Here is a 24,841-nt window from a genome sequence, read left to right as displayed (position 1 = left end):
CAATGTGAATATTTATATATTGTGCAGCTAACCCTGTGTTCCTTCCCCTCTTTTTCTTCAGTCAGAGACTTAAGTTGGGGACTGTCTCTTTCTACAACTGAAAGTGCCCAGATTGCAAGGAACATTCTGATACTTTGGATGTTTGAATTTCCTTGCTAATGAACCCAAAATGTCAAACAAGTAACTACACAGCATCACATGACTGTTAAGAGCATGTTATTGGGGTTAGGTTATTACAACATGTTTAAAGCACTGTATGAAGTAGATAGGCATTGCCAGGAGTGGCTTACCTTTACACTCATTTTCTTGCCAACAATAATTATCAACTCAATCACTCCAACACTAGAATGCACCAACTGTCACCTTGCCGATAGTTAATAACATGCACTAATCTGCTCAGGCATTGTACTATTGTAGGTTGATTCTGATGCCTTTGCAATTTTAAATAATCTGAACATAATAATATCTATATATATCCACAAGGTGGTGGTGAAGGGTACCAATCTATGTATGTATATATGATAAATCCCTGCCATGCCAACTAGGAGGAATAATATAGTAATCCCCATCATGCTCAAGCATTTATAATAGTGGTCAATAGTAGTGGCTTTCAGGAATCATTGGAGAGGTGCCTGCTAACAGAGGCAGTTGGTCACATCTTTTTTTATCCCCTTTTTTCAATGTTTCTGGAAGGGTGTTAGCTACAAGTAATATTCAAGGTAAGGTCATTTGACCATGACCATGACCCAAGTAAGGCCACACATGGAAGTCATATGACCATGGCATGGAGTGCTGCATGCCATCCTTGATCTGTGGCAGGATAGGCCATGCCATGCTTTGCCTTTGCCCCTAATGTACAAATGAGTCCATGATCATGGAGCCCCGCCTCAGATCTCCATGTTCTTGCAATCTGGTGTTGTGGTGGTGCTAGACTGCTAGTCCACTGAGCCATATGTAGGACTCTTCATCTTTCTTCTTTCTTTTCAATTCTGCTTTCCCAAATGACACAATGGAAAAAAGTCTCATCTCAGGTAACTGAGTGGTAACAGAGACGGTTGCAATTTTTCAGCTGCCTTTTGACAGGGGTTAGATCTTGGGAGGTCTTTCTAGGAGACTGGCAAAAAAAAAATTGGTATGATCTTTCCAAAAGAGAGGAAAGCAACTTTGAGGGCTTGCCTATGTGTTTCAGCTGCTTTGAGGTCTTACATTTTTCATATGTATTTTTTATGATAACTGATGACAGCCAAGGTACACAAGTATGGCCTTTGATATCTGATCGGACGGTCAGGACGTCCCCGCGGGGAAAGGAGCTGGATCGATCTAATGGTACAGCTGCAACAAGGAGATCCAGCTTTCACAACACACGTACCACCTTTGGTGATTCAAACGTTGCACTTTCCTCCTCGCCAAAAGCCTTGGCCAGGCAGCTTTGGAATCCCATGTTGGAGCCCGAAAGTCAGGAGGACGAAAGACCGGGTGCTCAGGTTTGCAGGCATACGCATGGCTGGATCCCTATCCTTTGCAACACTTCCTTTTCAGAGCACCAAACGCATGAAGAATACCAACGCCATGAGCAGGTCTAACAAGAAGAATTTCACATTTCATAAACCCGTGTAGAATTCCTGCGTTCCAGATCGGGCTTAAGGGCCTCTTTGATTCACAGGATTTCCAAAACGCAGGAATAGGAAAAATACAGGATCAAAGTGGCATGTCATCTTCAATACTACATGAATTAGATCATGTTTGATTGTGCACAGAAAAAACATAAGGATTCTTTACAACGAGGTTAGATTGGATGGAATGTTTCCTACAAAACCTAGTAGAAATGAGTTCTAAGGAAAATTTTCTATAGTTTGTAATCCTTTGAATCAAACAAAGCACGGAGTAAAATTCCTGAGGATTTGAAATACTCCAAAAAATCCTTTGGAATTCCTTTGAATCCAACTGGGCCTAAATGTGCAACACTTTCTGAATGCTCCTCGAGACAGTAAGACACTGACAAGGCATTTGATGTACCAACCAAGGTCATCTCACGAGCCATTTAGATGGATCTGCTAGCTAGCTGCTTGTTGCTACTGTTGCCGGTGGCTATCATGGTCCCGATCGAGGAATGGTCAAAAGGTGGCATCATAGGAGAATATTTGGAGAGGGGCGGGTGTGTTTCTTTTGTGCCGGCGCTGGGAGGCAGCTGCCCTCTTCTGCCCCATCCTTGGAGCGTCTCATGATGCGATGGTGCAAGTTTGGCCAGTCAGGACTCTTCTAGATCCATGCCAGAACCCGGTTATCCGCCTATTGTCCAGACATGAGAATATTTATGGAGCGTATAATCCATATATCTATGTCCAAACCAGATATACTCCAGTGTCCATGGAGTCATATGGAGAAAATATTGCTGCTAGGAAGTAGGACCGCAATGCAAAAATCATCAAAATAATACATCATGAGTCCCTTGCACAAAAACATACACAACGCATCATGAGTTCCTATCACAACACGTACGCAATACTACATATTTTCACACACTGGCATGTCATTATTCATCGAGTAAACACATAAATATATAATATGTAACATATGTTGATATGCAACATCAGATAAATGTTACACCAATACATAATTATGCACATTTTATGGGAACAAAAAAACACACTTATACAACACAATGCTCAATTGTTTACGGCTAACAAAAAGCATAATATAGGTTCTCAAGTGAAAAAAAAATCATGTTTATCCACCTCATTTGAATTATTTAGATCATTAAGTCTTCTGTTTAACGGTCAAGATTTAATGAGCGAGATATATTATATTTGGTGGACTAGCAATGAACAAATTGGACACCGACTCCCCTTGAAAACACCATAAATTCGAATAATTCCACGGTAAAACTTGCACTCCGATGATGGAGGCGACGTCATATGGAATAATGTATTTCTGGATCCATGTCCATCTTGGCATGGCTATTATGCTCTAGTGAATCTCACCGCTCGTGATGCTTTTGGTTCTCTTCCTTACCAGTCTGGCGATGATCTTGCGGTTTGACCACTGGTCTTGTGAGGGATGTGTCTTCGGTCACGGTGCATTCACCGATCTCATATTTTCACCCGCTGGGTGGACAAATCATAAGTATGAGGGCAGTTCACCTTGTACATGTTTGGACTTTCTTGTTTCACCACCAGATATTTGAAAAAAAATATGTCAAGATATGAATGACAAGAGGTAGAGGTGTCGACTTCGAATTTTTTGTTGAAACGTTCGTTTGTCCAAAATGTTTGTTGTCTTCTTAATTTATTGGTCACTTGTATCTTGGACGATTAGACGGTCAACCCGCAAGCACAACAACCTCATTGCAAGATATCTTTGTCGAATAAATAAAGCTAGTTGTTGTTCAAAATCAATATGTTGACTCATGTTCCCTGCGAAAAATAAACAAAAGAAATCGATTGTATAGTGTGTAACCTTGAAGGTAGACGTACAACCAGCCGTCGTGCATGCACCCAATCCGATATCCACTCGCTACGTACGTACAGTACTTCAGATCTCGCCACCACGTACTGTAGGATGACCGTAAGAAGAGTCAGATCTGTGCACCCTCCGCAGAGACCACCAGCCCGATATACGGATCGATACGGTGCACGTATCCTTGCCCATCAGAACACAATCATGGAAATCACCTAAAACACAAGAGCAACAACGCGTTCTCCCTTTATTAATTTGTTCTTCCCCACCCTCTGGTTTCTTTCTCTCTTTCTTCTTTCTTCTTTCCATCATTTTCCCCTTTCGCTGCCCTGCCCGCCACGAGAGATGATAAAAGGAGAGAGGTGCCTGCGCCGTGGGGGTTGCGCCCGTGCCTGTGCTGGATCCATGACGCGACCTGGATATCATAATGACAGGCAGGTAAGGGCAATGCACGCTAATCAGGTGCATATTGCTGGTGAACCTTTTGCCTGGCTCGTGCATCGGCCTCAGATCCCTGTGCAGTGCAACACTGCGATGGGAGGTGAAAATTCGTCCTTGGTGGCATCAGATTCAGATCCCTCTGCAGTGCACGCACTGCAGCGTGCCCGGCCCGGGATATGTGTGTGTCTCCGCGCGTTTGCTACAGGTGTGGCGTGGCCACGCCAGCGTGAGTTGCCGCAGGAATGGACGACAGGGTGCTGTCATCAGGTGTATCTTGACCGCCCGGAGTGCCTCGCCGTCCCCACTGTCTGCTGCACCGCTAGTACTGCTACGGAATTCGAGTCCTGATGCGAAATGTAAAATGTGGTCTCACAACTAGAAAAACGTTACATAATCAACGTATTTTCTCAAAGGTTTTTTTACAATACTTAAAACTATATCAAATATTTATGCTAAAATAATGAAGGTTACGACGAAGCAATAAGCTGGCCCTCATATTTTACCGAAAAGCATCATCCTTTAGTATTTTTTAAAATAAAATTAAATAATCACGACAGATCACTACGGCTGGTGGCCAAACATGGTCTGATCTAATGGACGACACTACATGAGAAGCAGGCAAGCAACTCATTTGCCCTTTGCCCCTCTTCTCACGGGTCTTTTCCTTTTTCCGCCTTAAAATTTAATGCTAATTAAACATAGCTATGTTTAAACATGTAAGCAGTTTCAACTAGTATTAATGAAATGGTTATTTTTTGTATATTTTTTGTCAATCGTTTATATGAGATATGGCACCCCAAGACGCACAGCCCGACCCAAACGACTGAGGCCGGACTGGGGCATTTTTTTTTCTGGCCCGCGACCCAGACCAAAACGATAGCAAAATTTGGTCCGTTTGGATCGGCCCGGGTGGAGTTGCCCTCAGCAGCTGGGTCCTCGTGTGGTCTGAGCAGAGGCCCAATCCAAGAGCCACAGCGCATTCGAGCCCCCCCCAAAAAAGTAGAAGGGTCGCTTCTCTCTCTCTCTCAAAAAAAAGTAGAAGGGTCGCTGACAACATCTCCCGCCGAACCTGCTCTGAGATGTCCCAGGTGGTCTGGTCCAGCCATCTGCACAATGCCACCGACTTCGCCCGCTTCCACGCCGCCTGCACGCTCTGACTCGCCGGAGAGGGAGACGGCGTCGAGGTCCAGCTGCTATGACGGCCTCCTTGGAGACGGTGGTATTTTTGGAGATCGAGCGTAAAGGTGCGTCGTCGTCGTCGAGTAGGTGGCACGAGCTCTGACATTTCCGGAGATCTGCTGAAGGAGAACCTTATTGCTTTGCGCAGTCGGGTTCGCTTGAGCGCGTATGTGTGTGTGTGCGCGCGTGTGGCACTATGATCTGCTCTCTGTTTTCATGTGCTTGAGTGTTCCTTACATTGATGATGAATGGAAGAAGCAGGAAAACATCATCAGATATTCAGATGTCATCGTGTGGATGGATCCATCGTGCAGTGCAGAGGAATTGAGCCAATTCTGTACTGTAGGCTTATTAGAGACTGGGGTCTTGTACTCTTGTTGTGAAGGTTTTCAGCATTACACTGGACGATACGTTTATGGACAACTCAGTTGGCTCAGATATCAAAGCCAGTATCCAGAGATGGAACCTTCGCTTGGAAAATCGGAGCTTGTCTATCTATGCCTGCAAACTGGAGGTTGTCAATGTCTGAAAACTGAGTGTCTCTGATATCTGAAAACCAGAGCTTGTTTGTTTCTTTTCGAAAAGGAAAGGAGAGCTTGTTTGTGATACGTTATGCAGGTCATAAAAGTGGGGAAGATGAACTTGAGAAAGTCATGGTGGAGAGGGCGACCATGTGTTCTAAGTATATAAAGGGACGTATTCCTTCATTAGTACATTATCCGAACTGCAGATATGCACCCGCAGTGGAGAACTGGATCAACACAAAGAATATTTGTGAAGTCTTGGAAGATTTGCACCAATACATGGATGAAATACCCAATTGCCACAGTCCAATAGACCTCTTTGACAAGGTGTGGGATGTGAAGACCTTTTTGCATCGCAACGCTGAATTCTATTTCTGGGGGTACAAAAAAAAAATCCAAGAGCCGGACAAGATGGAAAAGAAATTGAAGGAACACCTGAAACTCTGTTGAAATACCCAATTGCCACAGTCCAGAAGAAATTCTTGGGCACAATAGGTGCAAGGCCTGAGAAGAAGGATCATGCTTTACTTGACATTTCCAGTGACACTAATCAGAAGTGTCAGGAGGTTAATCAGAATGTGTCTCATGAGGAGATTGGAACACCTGAGCAGTACGATTACATTTAAATAAGGAGGTTAAGCACAATGTCTCTCATGAGGATGTTAATCAGAACGTCTCTCATGAAAATGTTAATCGGAAGTCATAGAAATACTGGAAACTCTGTTACTTACATATATGTATGACTATAATCATGGATCCTTCATGCCATGTGGAACTAATCAACTCTAGCGGGTACTATATAAACATGACACATATGGTTATATTCATGATCTGCATGATACTTTGCTCAGTCTCTTCTATGGATATTCTGGTCAGTTGGAAGATCCTAGCTGCACTTCTGGGTCTAAAACTAGATATTCATGATGGCATGGATATTCATGCCATGTGGAACTAATCAACTCTAGCGGGTACTATATAAACATGACACATATGGTTATATTCATGATCTGCATGATACTTTGCTCAGTCTCTTCTATGGATATTCTGGTCAGTTGGAAGATCCTAGCTGCACTTCTGGGTCTAAAACTAGCATGAAAACTGTTGTGAATCAAGATGATATCAAAGAATATGGTAATGCCATTGGCATATTAATATCGTAATGGTAATCAAAATAGTAAAATGTGACTGATGACAGAACGAGATCAGTACTTGTACGAGCCACATCCCTCTACACGCCGGCCAAATGTTCTTCAATGGTGGAAGGAACATAACCTGACCTATCCTATAATTGCTCGTATGGTACATGATATATTGTTTTTCTCTTCGAAAAGGGGTAATACCCCGGCCTCTGCATCAATCGATGCACACATGACATATTGCTTTACCATACAGTTCCCATTATGAGGTAGCAGCAGCGACCACCAGACTTGCAATTTGTGAGTGAGTCAGTGAGGTCATAAAAACTGGGTTGAGCAACTTGTCTGTACTCGAGATTGGCTCGGACCTTACCGTATGACCTACTCCCTCAGTTTTCTCATTGCTATCGTGTTACATTCTTGTACTAACTATAGTTTTCGTGTTATCATAGGTCCTGCAAGCAAGACCTCACCCAGAAATCTTTTTGAATGAAAACCTTGGCCTCCCTATTCTCCATGTAAGCTCATTTCCAATTTACCAATGGCAATCCGAATTATGTGCCACTAGCAATGGCTCATCAGGTCCGTACCTTCCTGATGCAGGACATTTTTTCTTTTGGAAGGAGGTGGACATTTCAAAGCCGATATATTTAACTTGAAGGAGTGCTGTTTATACGATTTTAGTGGATGCATGCTTTCCTTCGTTGCCAGCTATGATTGTTAGTAGTTTTAGATATGTAATTACCGATGGAGGTGGAAGCGTGCTCTGTAGCCTGTATGTATGGATGGTGTGGACAGGGGAGCTTGTTAGTAGCTTCTACTTCTACTTTCAGATACTTTATCAACATCTCATCTATAATACCTGATCATGATGTTCATATGCTCAACTATATTATCTTCTAGTTCTTGGAGTACATTCCTGTACTTTTCCTTTTCCACGTTATTGCATAGGTTTGATTGATTTGCTGGTCAAAAAAGTTCGGACTTTCCCCCTGAGCAATGATACACCACCTTGCCTTTTCATCACGCACGCAGACTGCTAATCAGGCTTTCGCCACTTCCCTTAATCATGAGCCAAGGTGCATGGATCACAAGACCACATTACTACCATTTAATCCCCCACCCCATGCATGCAACTGTAAGATCTGGATCTGAAACATTCGATGGGTCAGATCACAAGGAACGGAAATTATCAGCTGGATAACACAAGTTACCTGAAAAACTGTTCAGATAATCATAGAAAACTCCTCTGTGAAATGATATATTCAGAGGCTCTTCACTGGCCTGCTGGCCTCCTAAACCAAGCATGATCACTTAACTGCTCTACTGTCACCGCAGCCTATGGATCCGGATCTCAGTACAATCAGCAACCAATACTTTATTAGCTCAATTCACTTCAGTTTCAGCTCTTCCAAATGCAGAGTGAGCCTGACCCTTGTGCAGCGTGCAGGACAGTAGGCAAGCGAGATCGAATCCCGAGAGCCCGGCAGCCATGGACGGCCGGAGCAGAAGCAGCAGCGTCGATCCGCTGAGCCACACGTGCGCCGTGGATCGCTGGAGTTCGGCTGGCTGGCTGGCATCGTTGGACGGTGCCTGTCCGGCTGGCATTGCCATGGACTCCAAGTGGACTGGCTGAAGACTGTCACTGGTCGAGCTTAGTTAGCGCTTAGCACCACCACCCGTTAAACTAAGCGCGCGCTAGATCGATCACCAGCATTGTTGCTGCTGTCGTCCTCGTCTGCTGAGTTTTTTACGCTCCAGATACCGGAACGCGCATGTGCCCGGCACCTGGCACTGCGCACCGGGTAGTAGTAGTAGTAGTAGTAGTAACCTTCTGAAAATTCAAAATGTGGGAGTTCATCTGGAACCTCGTGCAGTTCTGGATGAAGAATTCAGGATATCAGTGATAAGCTACTGGTGTGCATCCCAGCAGATTGCAGGGGGATGAAGTGTAAATCCGGCGATTTTCAACTGATTTGCAAGGTTAAGAAATCAATCTTTTAAGTCTCAACCGCATTTCCAAGCCTTTGGATCAACATTCCCATCTCAATTTCGTTTCATAAATAATATACAGACTAAAAATTGTACTGTACAACTTTAGAAGTACAGTTATTTCTAGCTTTTCACTATGGCATTGGCAAGTCCTCGAGAGATGAAACAAGATTTCCCTGCTGCTCCGGTACTCTGATCTAGAAGTTCTCTTCTGGTAGGTCCGGTCCAATTCAGGATATCAGTGATAAACTTCAGCAGATTGCGGAATATTTTTTTCCGGAAATCTTGTGTTTGCCAAGTGATTATTACAGGTAAAAGCTTCCTTTCTGCTCATGAACAAGCTACTCGTTCCACTGGAAACAGGCGTGAGGAATTGGCGAAATACCCGGGAATTCATGTGTTCCAAACAGGGCCATAGAATTTGCAAAGTTGCAAGCCACTCCATTGAAAACACTCGGTTTCACCATGGCAATTACACGAGAGATGAAACAAGCTTTCCCTATTGCTGCTGCTGCTCTGGCACTCTGATTTTTACAAGTTTTTTCTCTGGTAGGTCCAACTCCAAGCACTTTTTATACTACTAAGAAGAAAAAGAAAGGAGAACGGCAATTAGCTCGTAGTGGATTCAGAGATGCTGTTGCTGCTGCTGCTGCTCTGGCCTGCGGCTTCGGATATGCTCTGCAGGGACGGCCGCCAGTGCCGGCCTCTCCCGGCCCCGGCCGGCTGCGCTCCGCCGGAGCTCCGGTGCCGGTCCTTGTCCCGCTTCGCATCCTGAGGAGCGCGCGCGTAAAGGCATCATCAGCGAAGTGCTTCTCGTGGGTAGATAGATAGATAGATATATGAAGGGAAGGGATTATGAGGAGAATGGGGGGAAGGCAAAACACCGACCTGCTCACAGGCTCCCTGCTCCGCGCCCCCGTCGCCGCGCCGGAGCTGCTCGTGCTGCTGCCTGATGGCCTCGCACCGCCGCGCCTTGTCGTTCTTCCTCGCCCGCAGCGCCTTGGTCACCTCTGCGCAGCGCACGCGAACGATTTTAATTTGGCGAAGAAGAAGGAGTTCTTCCGTATATAAGAAGGCGTCTCGCTCTCGATAGATGGATGGATGGAGTTTTTTGCTAACCTTGCGCGGTGATGAGGCGGTAGACCTGGCCGAGGTGGAGCGTGTCCTTGGGCTTGAGGAGCTTGACCCGGGTGATCTTGGCGGCGCCTCCCGCCCCGACGACGGCCGCGGCCGCCGCCTCGTCCCCGGCGGCGGCGGCCTTATCGGCGGGGGAGAGGCGGAGGATGACGAGCGCGACGTAGTGGCCGGGGTTGGTCCGCATGACGTCGGCGGCGGTGGTGGGCCAGTAGAGCCGCTCCGCCTTGCCGCCGGGGTGCTGGATGACGACCTCCGCCGCCTCCGCCGCCTGGCAGTTGCCCATCGCGCCTCCCCTGCTGCCACCTCGCTTCCACCAGTGGCCGCGGCGGCGGCGGTGATGGCGCGAGCTCCTTGTTGGGAGAGGAGGGAAAGAAGGAGCTAGTGGTGTTGGGAGGCTCCGGAGGTCACGCAGTTGCCGTTTTGAGGAGGTGGTGGCGTTAAATGTGTTGAGGGGGGAATGCAAAAGGGAGCGGAGGGCCGGAGAGGCGATGACGAGGAGTTTTTGGTTTTCTGGACTCGGCTCAGCTGCAGATCGACTGCCACGCTATAGGTGGAGCACTGTTAAAGCTGCTTATCTCAATGTCAATGTGTAAATCAGTACTGGTACTACTTTATATGCATGGACTGTAATTTTTTGCCAGAAAACATGCAAGAATAAAACGACATGCATACAACAGCAAAAGAAAAAAACATCTGCCAATGGAAACACGAACTGCAGTCAGTCGATTTCATCCTGCTGTCCTGGAGAACGATATACATGTACACTCATTTTTTATCATTGCATGGACTACAGAATGGTGAGGAAGAATGATAACAAGGATTGTTAGCACGGTCATTATCACTTCATCAAAGAAGCCCTTTTTTAGGGAGGTTTTAATACCATCCAACGGAGCAAATACAACTCTTAATCATCATTATGAGAAAATAGTGCTAGTCTTACTGGCGTCTTGCCTCAGCATATTGGATAAGCAACACGGCAGTGCGTTACTGCTCGTTGCCCCTGAAAGCCCGGTTTTGCAATGGCCAGAGAACGGGGAATGACGTGGTTCGGTTTTTTGCATTTTGTGTGCAGAGAGACTTTTATTGGTGCTTCACTGCCTGTCTGATCATTTCCCTTTCTCTTTCCGTTTCTTTTTCTACTAGTACTAGTTTTCTTTTTCCCTTCAGTTCTCACACATGGTGACATGGTCAGATGGTCTCCATTCAAGTGTAACGCAGGCCCTAAAATTCCGTATTTCTCATACGCCTAGTCGACGTAGAAACTTTGTACGTCAGGGGTAAATTTTGGTTGCTGACTGACTGACTGATCGCCATGCGCTTTCAACTTAACGGTGTGTGGCCACGGCTCCAGCACAAGGCGAGCGTAACGTGGGAGCCGTGGACATTACCATGGGTCCCACGCGTCAGTCAAAGAGACTTTTTACATGTGGGCCACCACGGTATGAGCAAACCGGACCCCGGGAGAGTGCTGGTCACAGCACGCGAATCCGGCCGGAAGATCTTCTCGAGCCCGAACCTACGACCTACATTTCTCAACGCCCCTTCGGCCCTCCGTCCACTATTACTTTCAGTTCTCTTCCGTGATAGTCAGTGATAGCGTGGGTCTACGGCAGAATCTATGAAGTACTTCTCCGTGCAGATTTATAAGGTCAGCGTAAAATTTTATGTCAAACTAGGAGTATTTTTGTAACACAATTTAGTGTGCTAATGCTTTATCCTCATTGAAAACACCAAGCAACATCATACTCAATCAGCAATTCCATGTAAGATAAGACCTAACGAATAGCACCAAATTACGTTATTACTCCGTTTTTTTGCGGGGAGTACATAACAATTGTTAGCACCAAATTACATGATTAGTTGACACAAAATATCCACACACCCCTCCATGGATTAATTAACACCGAATTGAGTTGTAATTAACATCGGAGACAGATAATCCTTGTTTCCTCCATACAGAGATTTCCGAGCAAGATGCGGGAAATGACTGGCAACAAGGAACGGGAATCGGGATAGATATGGAGATGATTTTTTTAGGTGTACGGGAAATGAGATAGGGACTTGGAGATGGTCAGTATTTATGTGCAGCAGGAAGGTCCACCTGTCAGTGTGTTGACACATACAAAAAGAGGATAGGGTCAGCAGCACCGGTTTCGTTCAGTAGTCAAATCATGACGAGGGCGATGCTGCGAGGAGTCCAGTCAGGTAGTTTCAGGCATGCGGACGCTCTTTTGTTGAAGCGTACACGAAACGCCTTCCCGTTATAGTGCAAACCTGCCTCTCGTGCTCATTGCTCATCTCTACACGCTTTGCTCAAATGAAAAATGTATGGTGGACTATACCAGTACTAAACAAATGAGCAAAGACAACGCGGGCCTGCAAAGGATGTGTCTTTGGGCGTGCAAAGTGCCATCGTTAAAATAAAAACGACTTTCGTATCTTACTCTTTTCCATTCCATAATTCTTTTCAAAATATTACATGAATTTAGACATATTTTTGGAATAGAGACATTCAATTTTGGACAAATTTGAGATAAGAATTATGGAACGGAGGGAGTATATATTTTACAAGGATTTTTTTTCAGGATTTTCATACATTTCAATCTTTTTCTTTAAAAACAACTTGATTACTTTGCATGCCTTCAAATTGCTAAAAAAATTCTCTCCAATAAAAAAAAAGAAACCTTTTTTTTCACTCATAAGCATTGAAACAAGAATTTTTTTTTTCTTGGTCACACCATTTGTTTGGATCTTCTACGACTCATTGGTCGCCTTTGCGCATACAAGTTATCTAAAAAAATTATGTTTATTTTACTGAAAGTGCTCGAATTGTTGGGCTTTTTTGCCCTATAATTAGCACTCAATGTGTCACGCGCTCCATGGTCCATTATGCCACTAACATGGAGCTGCCAAAAGTAATAAAGAGCCCTCACGTACACATGACCCAATTAACTAAAGGTGCATTTGTTGCTTAGTGCACCACTTGATGATCCTGGCGCGCCTTGGTTTGATTAAACTAATGATGGGAATCTGCAAATACTTAAGACCAGCGCAAAGCCCTGATTAGCCATGCATAATCAAATCTGACAAGAGGGATACTGCAGTGCAGCAAGTAATCTACTCCTGGTGGCTGGTGCTTCTCTTGCTTTCCAACCTTTGCACAACGTATTATTATAGGCTAGCACAAAGATCCAACAGATCATGCCATGGTCCAAATTTTTAGGGTTCCAAGCAAAGGTTGGGAGGTCAACAACTTTCTTTCTTTTAGCCTTTTAGACCTAATAACATCCTGCAGCATTTTCTAATACGCCTATACCTGTGCCCGTTTTCCTCTTGTTTAATTCCAGATGGAAGCTAGTGTGGTAATTAATTAATTAGTCTCAAATTTCACCCTTAATAGGGCGCATATTATTTTATTTTAGTTTTGAATTTTACAAGAGTTGAACTGCTTTGTGTAAAATTTCTATGAGACATTAGTTAGCACTATGCTCATTGCGGTGTTGCCGTCGTACAACAATCAATGTGAAGCAATACACAGCGTGCATTTGGAGTAGCAACCCTATATGTACCCATTTTATACATATACCAAGAAAATTGGTATGATTAATAACCATACTGCTTTGTCTTTCATGCCCGAGATTGTCATTGACGTGAAATGGTCCATTTATAATACTATGCACTGGTTGCTAATCAAGAGGTCGACGACACACGTACGTACACTACAAGGACTTGCTACCAAACGCCATACACGATACACATGGATATATAGTATCGTATGCGCATTTGTATTGGCGTGTCCATTATGTAGCATGAGCGTGACTTTATTCGGTTGTCTGCGTCTAGTTAAACGAAGTCAGGTAGTTCAACTCTTACAATAAGTTTGTATCATCTCTGTTTGTAGAAAAAAAAATTGACTCACATTTGGCGCAACATTACAAGTTACTTAAAGTCACCAAAGTTTAATGGGCATGCTTATATTATATATGTTTTAGTTAGGCCTAATCCCATTTACAGTTGCCTAATTTTTTTTCCCATTTACAACAACTAATATCGACCTGAAACTTCTCGCCTTTTGAAAAAGGGATGCCCAAGGCTTTGCATCGGAACGAATAACAATGCGTACAACCATTTTAGTGCATAATTTAAAGTAAACAATCAACTAGTTCACGGATCACACAGTGTGTAATGCTTTGCATCAGAACGAATAACAATGCATACAACCATTTAATTGCATAATTTAAGTAAACAATCAACTAGTTCACGGATCACATAGTGTGTGTATAAAAAGAAGCTAGATTTATTATGTAACTTTCGGTTTATCCGAAATCTTTGTTGTCGTTTTAGTTTTTTTCGATCGGTTGTACTACGTACGTTCGTTGAATAAAAATAAAGCCAGATCGTTGTTCTAAAAAAAGCTTAATAAATTTACTAACTCACAAGTCTAAGAGCTTCTCTAGCAGATCCCGCAAATGGCCGAACAGAAACCACTATTTGGTTTTTAGGCCAAAAAACAGCCCGAACAAGTATCCCAAAATGGGCCGGCCCGGAAAGCGCGTTTCAGTTTACACCAAAGGGCCCATGAACAGCCGCATATATGGCTTTGGCGGCTCCTCCTGGTCGACACCTCACGGCCACGGTCTCAATATCTCCCCAGCCGAAACCCTAGCGTCTGGCGCGGCCACGGGGCTGCTCAAGATGACGAGGCAGCCCGGCGGCAGAGCATCAGCGCGTGGCGGAGCGGAGCAAAGAAGTGGGAGAAGCACCACCACCTCAGTGCCGTCTCCGTCTCTCCGAGCAGAGGTACCGGGAGTACCTCCATGAAGAAGACGAGTTGGCGGCGGGCCGTGGTCGCTGGGGTCACGTTGCCACCGCACGCACGCCAGGCCGAGAGGAGACCGAGGCCTCCAGTGCGGTCGTGCGGCCGCTTCTCGTCGCCGAAGGAGGAGGAGGAGGAGGAGGAGGGGCTGGGGCAGCAACAGCTGCCGGAGCCGGAGTAGGAGGACGAGATGGCGGCGGTGAGCCTCGTCACCGATGCCGAGGAGAAGACCTGCCGTGAGAAGGAGGATGCCGAAGACCCCGACCTCCCACTCGCCATCGCCGAATCCAAGGGCGAGGTCATCATCCTTTCGGCAGATGAGTAGCTGGCGAGAAGGAGGCGGTGGCGAGGAGAAGACGTAGCTGCGGGAAGTGAAGAAGGAGCCGCCGGAGTACAAAATGAGCCGGCAGCGATAGGGAGCACATTTTGTTTTTGTGAATTGCTCCTCCGCTAACTATGTAGCGATGATCTATTATATTTTGTGTATAAATAATGAACTCTACTTCTAGTAGCGAATGGTAGTGATGATGAACTTCCTGCTCACGCGAACCTGTTTTTTCGATTTTATGTTTTCAATTCAGTATCTGTTCTGCGCGAAGCTCTGTTGAACTGAATTTCCGGTTTCAGTTCAAGCGAATTCATTCATTTTGGTTCGCGGTTTTGGGGTATCCGCTAGAGATGCTCTAATGCATCTGGAATCTAACAGCATGCCGGCAGCAAGTCTGGCTGAAAAAAATACTTTGGACCTGAAAAGTTCATGTGGCATTAATTGGCCCCCTTCTGAAGTGCCTATGAACCAAAATGTTCAATTTCTCCTAGGCAGATTTCGCACGGAATTCTTAAAACGGGAGCATCGGGAGGATGGAAGGAAGGAAAACTAGCCACAGGAAACATACATGCGTGGAGAGGAGAACGACTGGTGTGTGTGTCACCAGGTGCTGTAGCACCGCATGGCAAGGATGCTTACAGGAGGATTCATCAAGTATTTAGTTCATCAGTATGTAAAATCCACAAGTATAACACCATTGGTCCCATCTTAGCACCGTCGTTGTCCGGTTTCTGCCTCCGCCACTGTGTGTCACATGAATTTGGCATTTAGCAAGTGTAGGGCAGGTACACTGTATGGATCAAGATTAGCAAGCGTGTGAGGGCGTACAAGCAAAATAACTAAAACGAAGCTCATTTGATTCGATAAATATACTAATCATACAAAAGCTGCGTACGCTTCCTTTGCCCCGATCGAAGAGGTCTTCTCCCGGAGTCAAAATCCCTGTGCATGCGTGCGTGTGCGCGCGGCAGTCTATGCGGTGCGTGGCCGCTGCACGCAACAATAGAATTAATGCTGTTCACGAGGCCGTCGTGGATGCAGCTTTGGGTATGTGTTGTGTTTGTGTGTGGACGTGCTGCCTTTGGGCCCAAGTCTGGCATGCAGGTTCCTTCTCTTTTTTACACCGACTACTACGGATCGGGTATCATTAGCACGACTCTTGAGACGTTCCATCGACCGCCTCCGGAGTCCGGACCCGTGAGTGTGATCGAGTGGCTAAGCAAAGGTCAGCGCCCCGCTTTACCAAAAATCTGTGCATATTCGTATATACGTACTGTACAGAGCCTCACCAGCCTGCCTGCGCTCACGATGAATGACGCGAGGAGTCGTCTTCTGCAAAGAGGAATAATTGATCGATCTGTTTCGTACGTGTGCATTTCTGACGAGATTCCTGCGTTCCAAATTGGGTCCAGGATTTAGCGTTATGGACACACAGCCATGCGCAGGAAAAAAAACAGTACGTACGGTGCCATTTGCTACAGAGCGATCGCGTGTACGTGAGTTTTTTTTGCCTGGATTAATAGTATTCTTCCGTTCAACAAAGGATGTCTCAAATTTGATTAAATTTGAATGCATCTATACACTAAGTCATGTCTAAATACATCCAAATTTTGACAAACTTGAAACATTTTTTGTTGGACGGAGAGAGTACACAAGTACTACTGTGTTCAATGGCAACCAATCAAAAATTCATCTTCTCATGGATCTTAGAGTACAATACAAGCGCAATACATGTACTCTCTCCAATCCTAAATTCTTATCGTTGCGTCGTTGTTAACGAGAACAAGAATTTAAAATCGGATGGAGTACGGCACAAAGGTAACCTATCACTGCTGCCAATATATTGATACTCATAGAGTCGATCCTGTGCCGCTGAAACCTAATTCCAACCTGGCCTATCTTCTACACGAGCTTAGCTAGCTAGCTAGTGACAAAACACATACGGAGTACCAAATCCATGCCATTTGGCATTGCATATATTTCACGCTTTATGAACAGCTAGCCTTGTTGTTTGGGTGTTAGTTAGGGCCGGTTACACAAGAAGCAGCCTGTTGTGTGTGACATGAGCTCATTATAGCTCTATTTTTAAGCTCAAGGCAAGTAGGTGCCATCAGTCATAAATTATTTTCAATCTTTCTTATTATGTCCCTCTATTGCTTATCCACACACTAGGAGGCACAATATCACCCTTCATACAAACCGAATAAAAAGTCTCAATTCCTCGATCGATCAACACGTATTGCAGGCCAAATTTAAGCTATGCCGACTGAGGGGAGGACTTGTTCATGTGTCCCCTTCCAGCCAGGGCTACTTAATTGGATCGTTAACCAGATGTGGGCACACTTGCAGGCCTACCTGTACACCGCACCTTAGACACATACAACATCTCATCACTAAACATTCTTTCTCCAGCTTTTGGTTGCATGCCAATTGTTTGTGAGCTGTGACAGCAAAACATATACCTTTGCAACTTGCAAAGGTATATACCAAGGAAGTAATTAAGCAGCCATAGCAAAAAGCTGATGGATGGCACACCAACCTTGCGGTTTGCGGTTGGCATCCAGCTTAATTGTCTCATTAGACGACATAGATCCTGCAGCCTAAGTGCATGGAATTGTCCCCTTGGATCTCCAATCATAGGGAGCAAACCAAAGACACTGAGCAGAGAAGTGTCTGGAAAGCAAGCAAGGATGCATCATCATCATCGAGATATATAGACAGCCAAAGAGAATAAAGGAGAATAAGCTAGGCTAGAAGCCATGAGTAGTTGTTGCTCCAGCTCACTTGCATGCGCGGCCAGTAGTAGAAATTTCTGATGCCGGCCAATTGAAACCTGTCATGTTAATTAAAACTTCCTTCTTCTCCTTTTTTGTGTGTCACAAATGAGCCAATGGAACCGGTTACTTTCTTCTACTAAGGTTAGTACAATGGCGTGGCAACTTGCAAGGTGGCTTTTGTGAGCTCTGTCTCTATCCAATCCGTGGGTATGGCTAGCTAGGAATGATGGTTTCGGAGGAATCGTTTCAGGGGGCATGGAAAAAGGGTGATCCTGTCATCAAACACTACCTCTTGTTTCCCCTGTCTTTTTGCTACTGCAGGTGTTCTTTAGCAGTGACAGGTGGGCCCGGGCAGATATCACGTCTGGTCTCGGATGTCATTAGGGTTTGACCGGCCTGTCACTTTGGAAACTTTTGTAACATACAAGTCAAGTAGCTTTGCCCAGGCATTCACTCTGGGTTATCGATTTGACCAACAGAACACATCAGTTATATGTCACACAAAGTGCACCGTTAAATGTTACTGACTCCGCTCTCATATTAAGTGACTCAGATTTGTCCAAATATGTATGTATTTATGTCTAAAAACTGTCTAGATACGTGTAATAAAAAGTCACTTAATATAAGACGGAAGGGAGTATGACATACAAGGTTTCTAAATATATTTTTATGACATAGAATTCATATTTTGTTGATCAAATTGATGTGTCTTTATGAACTAAAACGAAAAGAGTCTATGTAGTATAACCAAAATTCAATTCATTCCACAACACTACGCATCAATCGGGTGATATTTCTCAACTGAATAACCGTCTTTTTCGCTGTCCGATCTATCTAAAAAACCCAATTCTTGAGTCTCAACCAATGGGTCATCGCATCATCAAAACTTTACTTGCTACTTCTTTTTCTACATAGGCAAAATTTTCTTTGCAACCCAATAAAAATTACATAATAGTATCTTTTTCCGTCTCTAAACTTGTCGAAAAGTTCGTTTTTATCCCTTAAAAAAATTCATCCTTTTGTCATCCTCAAACTTTCAAAACCGGACACTCTTCGTCCCTCCATCGACCCAAAGCGGCACCTGTGTCCACGTCGCCGGTTTTACTACTTTTCCACTGCGCCACCTTCTTCTTCCAATCCGGTGACGGTGAGGGATTACCCAAAACTGTGGTTGACGACGCGGGGCGGGGGGTGGGGTGGGGGGAGCTAATCGGGTGGATCTGAAGTACAGGAAGAAGGTGAGCTCACCAAGAGGCCATTGGTGCGATCATCGGAGGTAGAGGAGTTCGGAGGAGACGGATCGACAATATCGATAGAACTTAATTCAAATCATGCTATGTTGCTACTGGGCCCCAGGTCGTGCTCGACCGAGCGCAGTCTCCTCTCCTGGTTGCGCACGGCGAGCGGATGGAAGAGATCGGCAGCGGGCGAGACGAGTTTAGGCGGCGGGCCAAACGTCGAGCAAGGTTAGAAAAAGCGGCGGTATGTAGAGTGACCTCGCACTACATTTTGGGTGATTGGCAGAGTGCATGACCCTGGGCCAGGCCGGCGAAAGGAACCAGGCCCAACTTATCTTGGCTCGCAGCATGCACCACGGCCTTGTTTGGTACCTTGTTTGAGCTCATGCAGTCTATCCCAATCATGTTTTTTAGGAAAAGACTGTTCTTTTCCGTCATTCGATTAGCGGAAAGAAACTGTACATGCTACCAGACCCTCTGGATCCGGCAAGAGAAAAAGAAAACAAACAAAAACCGGAACAGGGGAGGAAAGCTAAGTATCTTCCGGGTCAAGTGAGGATGCTATCGCGTGGCTCTCAATATCCTCCCACACCAGGACAGGGGAGGGAAGCTAGAACAAGCATATGATTGGTTTTCTGTTTGGACTTTTGCTTTCTCTCTTCTCGGAGACCTTCGTCTTCAGTTTGGCCCACCTGAGCTGTCTCGGCCGAGCCTGCCTCTTCAGGAACGCAGGCCATCTGCGTTTCCAGCGAGCCTGGCCATGGGGCCTCATCTGCACGAGCTTGACCAGGCTGAAAGAGAAGAGCAGCCAACCAAACACAAAGAAAAGGCAAAGATGCTGCACCCCCGTGTCCAGGCTGAGCCAATGCATCGTACTAATCACGCCTGTCATATATATGCATCTACCGTATATTATTATCATATAAAAAAAATTGGATTTAAAGTTGTACAGAAAGATTAATATAAAAATTAAAAAAAGCTTCGTCCGCCTTATCTACTACACATTATCCTCTCGGCCTCCATCGAACCTCATGCCCATTTCTCCTCTCGTCCGCGTTCCTAGCCCGTCGGCATTGCCTCTATCTCCTCCAGTCCACACCCTGTTGCCTATGCTACCTTGTGCCCATCGCCTCTGCCTCGCCCTCTTCCCATCCTCTGCTCGCTATCCCCAATTGCGCTCGCAGTGCGCCTTCTTCCTGGAGGCACCCGCCGCTGGCCTCCTCCTAGCACGCTCGCCGCCTCTGCCGCCACCTGTCATCCCCCTCCCCCCCTAACTGGCAGCCATGGATTTGGGACACGTGGTCCACCTATCCCCTTGGGCGAGGCGATGCCCCTCCGCCTAGCGCATAAGCACGCCTAGGCGAGCGTCTTGTAGAATATTGGGACGAGCTCGGCCGCGAGGGGAGAGGAGGAGGTCACCACCCTCTGCACATGGATCGGGAGTAGGAAGAACCGACTAAGGAGAGAGAAGAAAGAAAATAGAAAAACTATAGGCTGACAAATGAATCCACATGTCAAGTGTGTCATCTCATGTTTTTGTTAACAAAACTTGAGGAGCATCATGTGTATCCAAAGGAGCGACTCATAAAAAAATGTACGAGATAAAGAAAGAGCTGAACTTGTCACTAGGGTAGGAGGCCGCGATGGCAAAACATAAACGATTTAAACATAGTATCATAGATGACTAATGGAGATAAGTATACATTAAATGATAGTGCTAAAGATAGCGATGCATATTTGTGGAACTTTCTAGATAAATAATGAGCATACATGAAATATATTTGTCATGTTTCATAGCAAAAACTAGGATACTCTAGGTCTAGATATTCTTGTATGCTACAAATATCTAAACAATAGATCACTACTAGAAAAAAAATATAGAAGTATTTTTGCAATACCATAGTGGTCATGAGCAACTATAAATTGGCGTGTCTATTGACGTGTCACATTCATATCCATAACAAGCCACCATACATAATAGAGTCATAAGATAGCCACCTTATTTACCTTAGTTTTTACTATGACGAGATTGCCATGTTTGTAATAGAAATTATATACGAATATACATGAGTCCAATATATGAACAAGTTGTTAAAAAATTATTAATAATGCCATATGTATTGTTGTTAACATTTATTTATTAAATAGCCTTAAGTTTTTTTTAATCATATACACCCAATGTTGTGAAGCTGTGTCCGTCACTGGCTGGAGGTCAGCCGTATGCCGACCAAAGCCGACCAAATAAATGCATGCATGAACAAATATGGCAGATGTGCCATCTTTGTTGGAACTAACAGCTTTCTTAAGGTTCAAGTAAAAACCTGGCAAAATTATGGTGAAATTGTCAAGCGCTTTAGAGGTGGGATGGAAACTGTAGTTGATATCAGCCGCACCGTTCGTTCAGCTTGTGTTGATCATGTGATCCGTCATTGGCTCCTCTCTAGTCTCCAGGTATGGATTGAAGATGGACAATATGCCAGAGGATCCCATCGAGCATGTAAGTATAAACTAATTACTTCGGTCTTGTTTAATTTGTGAATGTTGTAGTTGTTGTTATTTGCTAAGTTAATTACTTTGGTCTTGGTTAATTTGTGAATGTTTGTTTCTTGTTATTTATGAATGTAATACTTGTTGTTTGCTCTTGGGTAATTTGTGAATGTTATTTTTGTTTAGCTAACTATTGGTGTTGTTAACTACCGATGTGTTGTTTAATTGTAGGACATAGCTGCGGCTTTGAAGTATAGCGCAGAATTGACCAGAGACGTCGTTGGCAGATACAGAAAGAAGCTCAAATGGATCGAGAATCGACGTCTCTAGATGGAGAACGACAGGAAAAACATGTTGGAAGATACAGAAGGAGATGATGGTAACCTAGGATGCAGTGGTATCTGTTAGATTTTGTGTATCACTAGGAAAAACACCAACAAGTACTGGTCAACAATAGAGTACATGGACAGTGGTATTAGGGGTTCATACTGAAAAACGACATGGCCCTAGTTGCAGTAGATGTTGTCGTCCGACATAGATGGCGGCGTCCCTCTCGCCTGTACCGGGGTGGACATCGTGGTCGTCGGTGGCGGGCGACCCTCTGGCCTGTATCGGAGTTGACATCGTGGTCGTCGGCGGCGGCCTTCCGGTATGCTTCAGCGCCCCTTAAAATCGGTAGGGATTGTTATGGGTTGTTGGGTTTTGGCTAAATTCTCTCGTGAATTAGTCAACGTGAGGGAGCTGGCCTGCCCCTTATATATGTGGCGCTGCGCGATGGGGGCCCGAAACCAGAGTTGGTTGGTGCCCCCGATTAGGCGCAATTAGTGCATGATTAAGGCCATAAACGTTGGTTTATGGCCCTCCCTCTTATCAATTCCCTAAATCAACACGCCTCTAATTGAGGGCGTGATCTATGACATTTATTCCGGTGGTTAAACCAGATCAACCAACAGTATCTAGAGCAGAGCGTATCTATCAAATTTATCAGTTTATCTCATTCTACTTTGTTTGAGACGGTTGTCCTAATTATGCGGGTTATGTCGACTTAGTCGTCGTCGAGGACATCGTTTTATGTACTGTTATTTTGTGAGAATGTTGTCTTCTATTATTTCGTGTTTTATGTACCGTTATTATTTCGTGAGACTGCTGACTTTTATTACTTTGTGAGACTGTTCTCTCCTTTGTGTGACTGTTGTCTTCTATTATTTCACGTTTTATGTACTCTTAGTGAGACTGCTGTCTTCTTATATTATCTCGCGAGACTGTTGTTTTCTGAATGAATGATAATAACTCTTTCCCTCAAATCTCCGATGCTTCCCTGCCTTCTATGAGTGATAGCTCTCTTTCCTCTTCTAAGTGTAAAAACAACACGTAAGACACCAGAACATCTGGTTGGTTTGGTTGGGCGTTTTGAAGTCTCACGCAAGGTTGGGTGTTTTGAAGTCCCACTCATCTTTCGCAATGATCAATTCTGAGAAACAAAGTGATTCATCTAGGTAACATCTCAGTAAACTCTAAACAAAACAAATAATTCATCTAGGTAACATGTAACTAAACTCTAAATGTGTTCTGTTTGTACTGTAGTTTTTTCTTTGAAGCTGTAGATAAGTGAGATCAGCTAATGCTCCACAGTTCAAATTATAGGACACAGATGAAAATGAATATGAAGTCGATTGCTTTACTTCCTTGGAACCAGCATGTCCGAAAGGCAACATATAAACAACACAATATTTACAAAGGAATCATATATAACACCTCAAAAGACCTCAGTATACAACAAGGTACAAAAATGCGGCATTGTAGACAAGCAAAGCGAGCCACCTCAACAGCTCGGCTTTAACTTACTCATCCAGCATAGTGTATGACGGCAGGTCCTTCACCCCCAGCACATCATCTAGAACCAGTTCGTGCTCCAGCTGAGTTCTTGTTGATTTCAAGACCTCCTGGTACAACAAAACCAAACAAGTAAGAATGCCACTGTCTTAAAGCAAAGAACGATCAATGTACTGAACACACCAGAAGCTAACATTGAATTCCATATAGGAGGCTTCACAAGCCACTGAGCATCAAGCAGCCGAAAGGCCACACAGTACAACTGTTACCGGATATAAGATCTTTATTTACAGGGTAGTTCCTGGTGAAAAAGATGAGGTTCTCCAACGATATGAGTCCACCACCCCTGCATAAATGCGATCAGTGTTAGATGGGTTTATCAACTGAGTTCAACTTCTCCATGAGCACATTCTCCGTAAACGATCAAATTGCAATGTTGATTCAGCACCAAGATCCACTTTTCTCGAGTTCCAGGGGAAACCCTAGGTCCGGCTTGCTAGTCTGAGCAGGGGCGGCGCTGTGGCATTGTGTTTCTTCCTGGAGGCGCTGTTTTGGTGCTCATGTATCATGTTGGCGTGTGACGGCAAAGTTTGCGATGGTGCCTGCTCGTCGTGCTTGACAACTTGCAATATATATTTTGATCCCTCTTCTGAAGATGGGTTGGTGGAAGACGGTGGAAACTGATTATAGAGCGTGCGTAGACGGCAGACGTTGAGAATTTGCTTGACCGGATGTGCCTAGGGTGGTTTCCGGATTTTGATAAGGTGATGGTATGCGGTCAGGGCATGCGACCCCGATAATGGCCATCCCTTCATTAGGCTTGTGGCATAGATGGGTGGTTTTGGTTTTTTATCGATGTATTTCATTTTGGCAGGCTTGATAATAAATCGATAAATGTGGCTGTGTGCATCATTTTGATGCAGAGGCCGAGGGATCTAACCTCATTTTCGGAAAAAAAAGAAGAAGCTATATGGGTAGAATCTAAATCGAATCGTATTGTTTTGCTACTGTCCACAACAACATTTATCTTTTCTGTTTTCCAAAGCACAAACCAAATTTGCATTTCAATTTTCATGACATATATATTATAGATGAATCTCGAAAACATGTCGTAGTTTTCCATGACTTTCGAACGTTCGTACCACCTCACTGGATTGCACATCAAAATAATACTAGGTCTGTTTCTAAATGTAAGAAGTTCTAAGTTTTTTCGAAGTCAAACTTTTTAAAGTTTGACCAAAATTATAGAAAAATGATGAACTAAGAGTACTAATATCTATATATAATTTATAGAAATAAGTGTACTATGAAATAGTATATCATGGTAGACTTAATGATACAGATGTTGGTGGATGTTGATAGAACTTCTTACGTTTAGAAACTGATGAAGTAGATCGGTTTTTTATACTAGTTCTCTCGGCAAGCAACCATCCATGAACATGCATGCATTGTGACTTTCGCATATTATTGCACACCTCAAGAGTCTAGAGTTTTGTC

At 44.5% G+C, this 24,841-nt stretch overlaps 1 protein-coding gene across 1 annotated transcript; it reads right to left on the bottom strand.

Annotated features, from left to right (window-relative positions):
- Nucleotides 1-8,987: 8,987 nt before the first annotated feature.
- On the bottom strand, nucleotides 8,988-10,405 carry LOC100821553. Its single transcript, XM_003578018.4, has 3 exons — nucleotides 9,848-10,405; nucleotides 9,617-9,738; nucleotides 8,988-9,499 (listed from the first exon to the last, which is right to left on the bottom strand). The coding sequence occupies exons 1-3, from the start codon at nucleotides 10,146-10,148 to the stop codon at nucleotides 9,338-9,340; spliced, it is 585 nt and encodes a 194-aa protein (XP_003578066.1). The 5' UTR covers nucleotides 10,149-10,405; the 3' UTR covers nucleotides 8,988-9,337.
- Nucleotides 10,406-24,841: the final 14,436 nt, after the last annotated feature.

The sequence above is a fragment of the Brachypodium distachyon genome, chromosome 4 (assembly GCF_000005505.3).
Source record: "Brachypodium distachyon strain Bd21 chromosome 4, Brachypodium_distachyon_v3.0, whole genome shotgun sequence".
Classification (NCBI taxonomy): Eukaryota; Viridiplantae; Streptophyta; class Magnoliopsida; order Poales; family Poaceae; genus Brachypodium; species Brachypodium distachyon.
The sequence above is the reverse complement of the archived record's forward strand: the minus strand, read 5'-3'. Positions and strand labels throughout refer to the sequence as shown.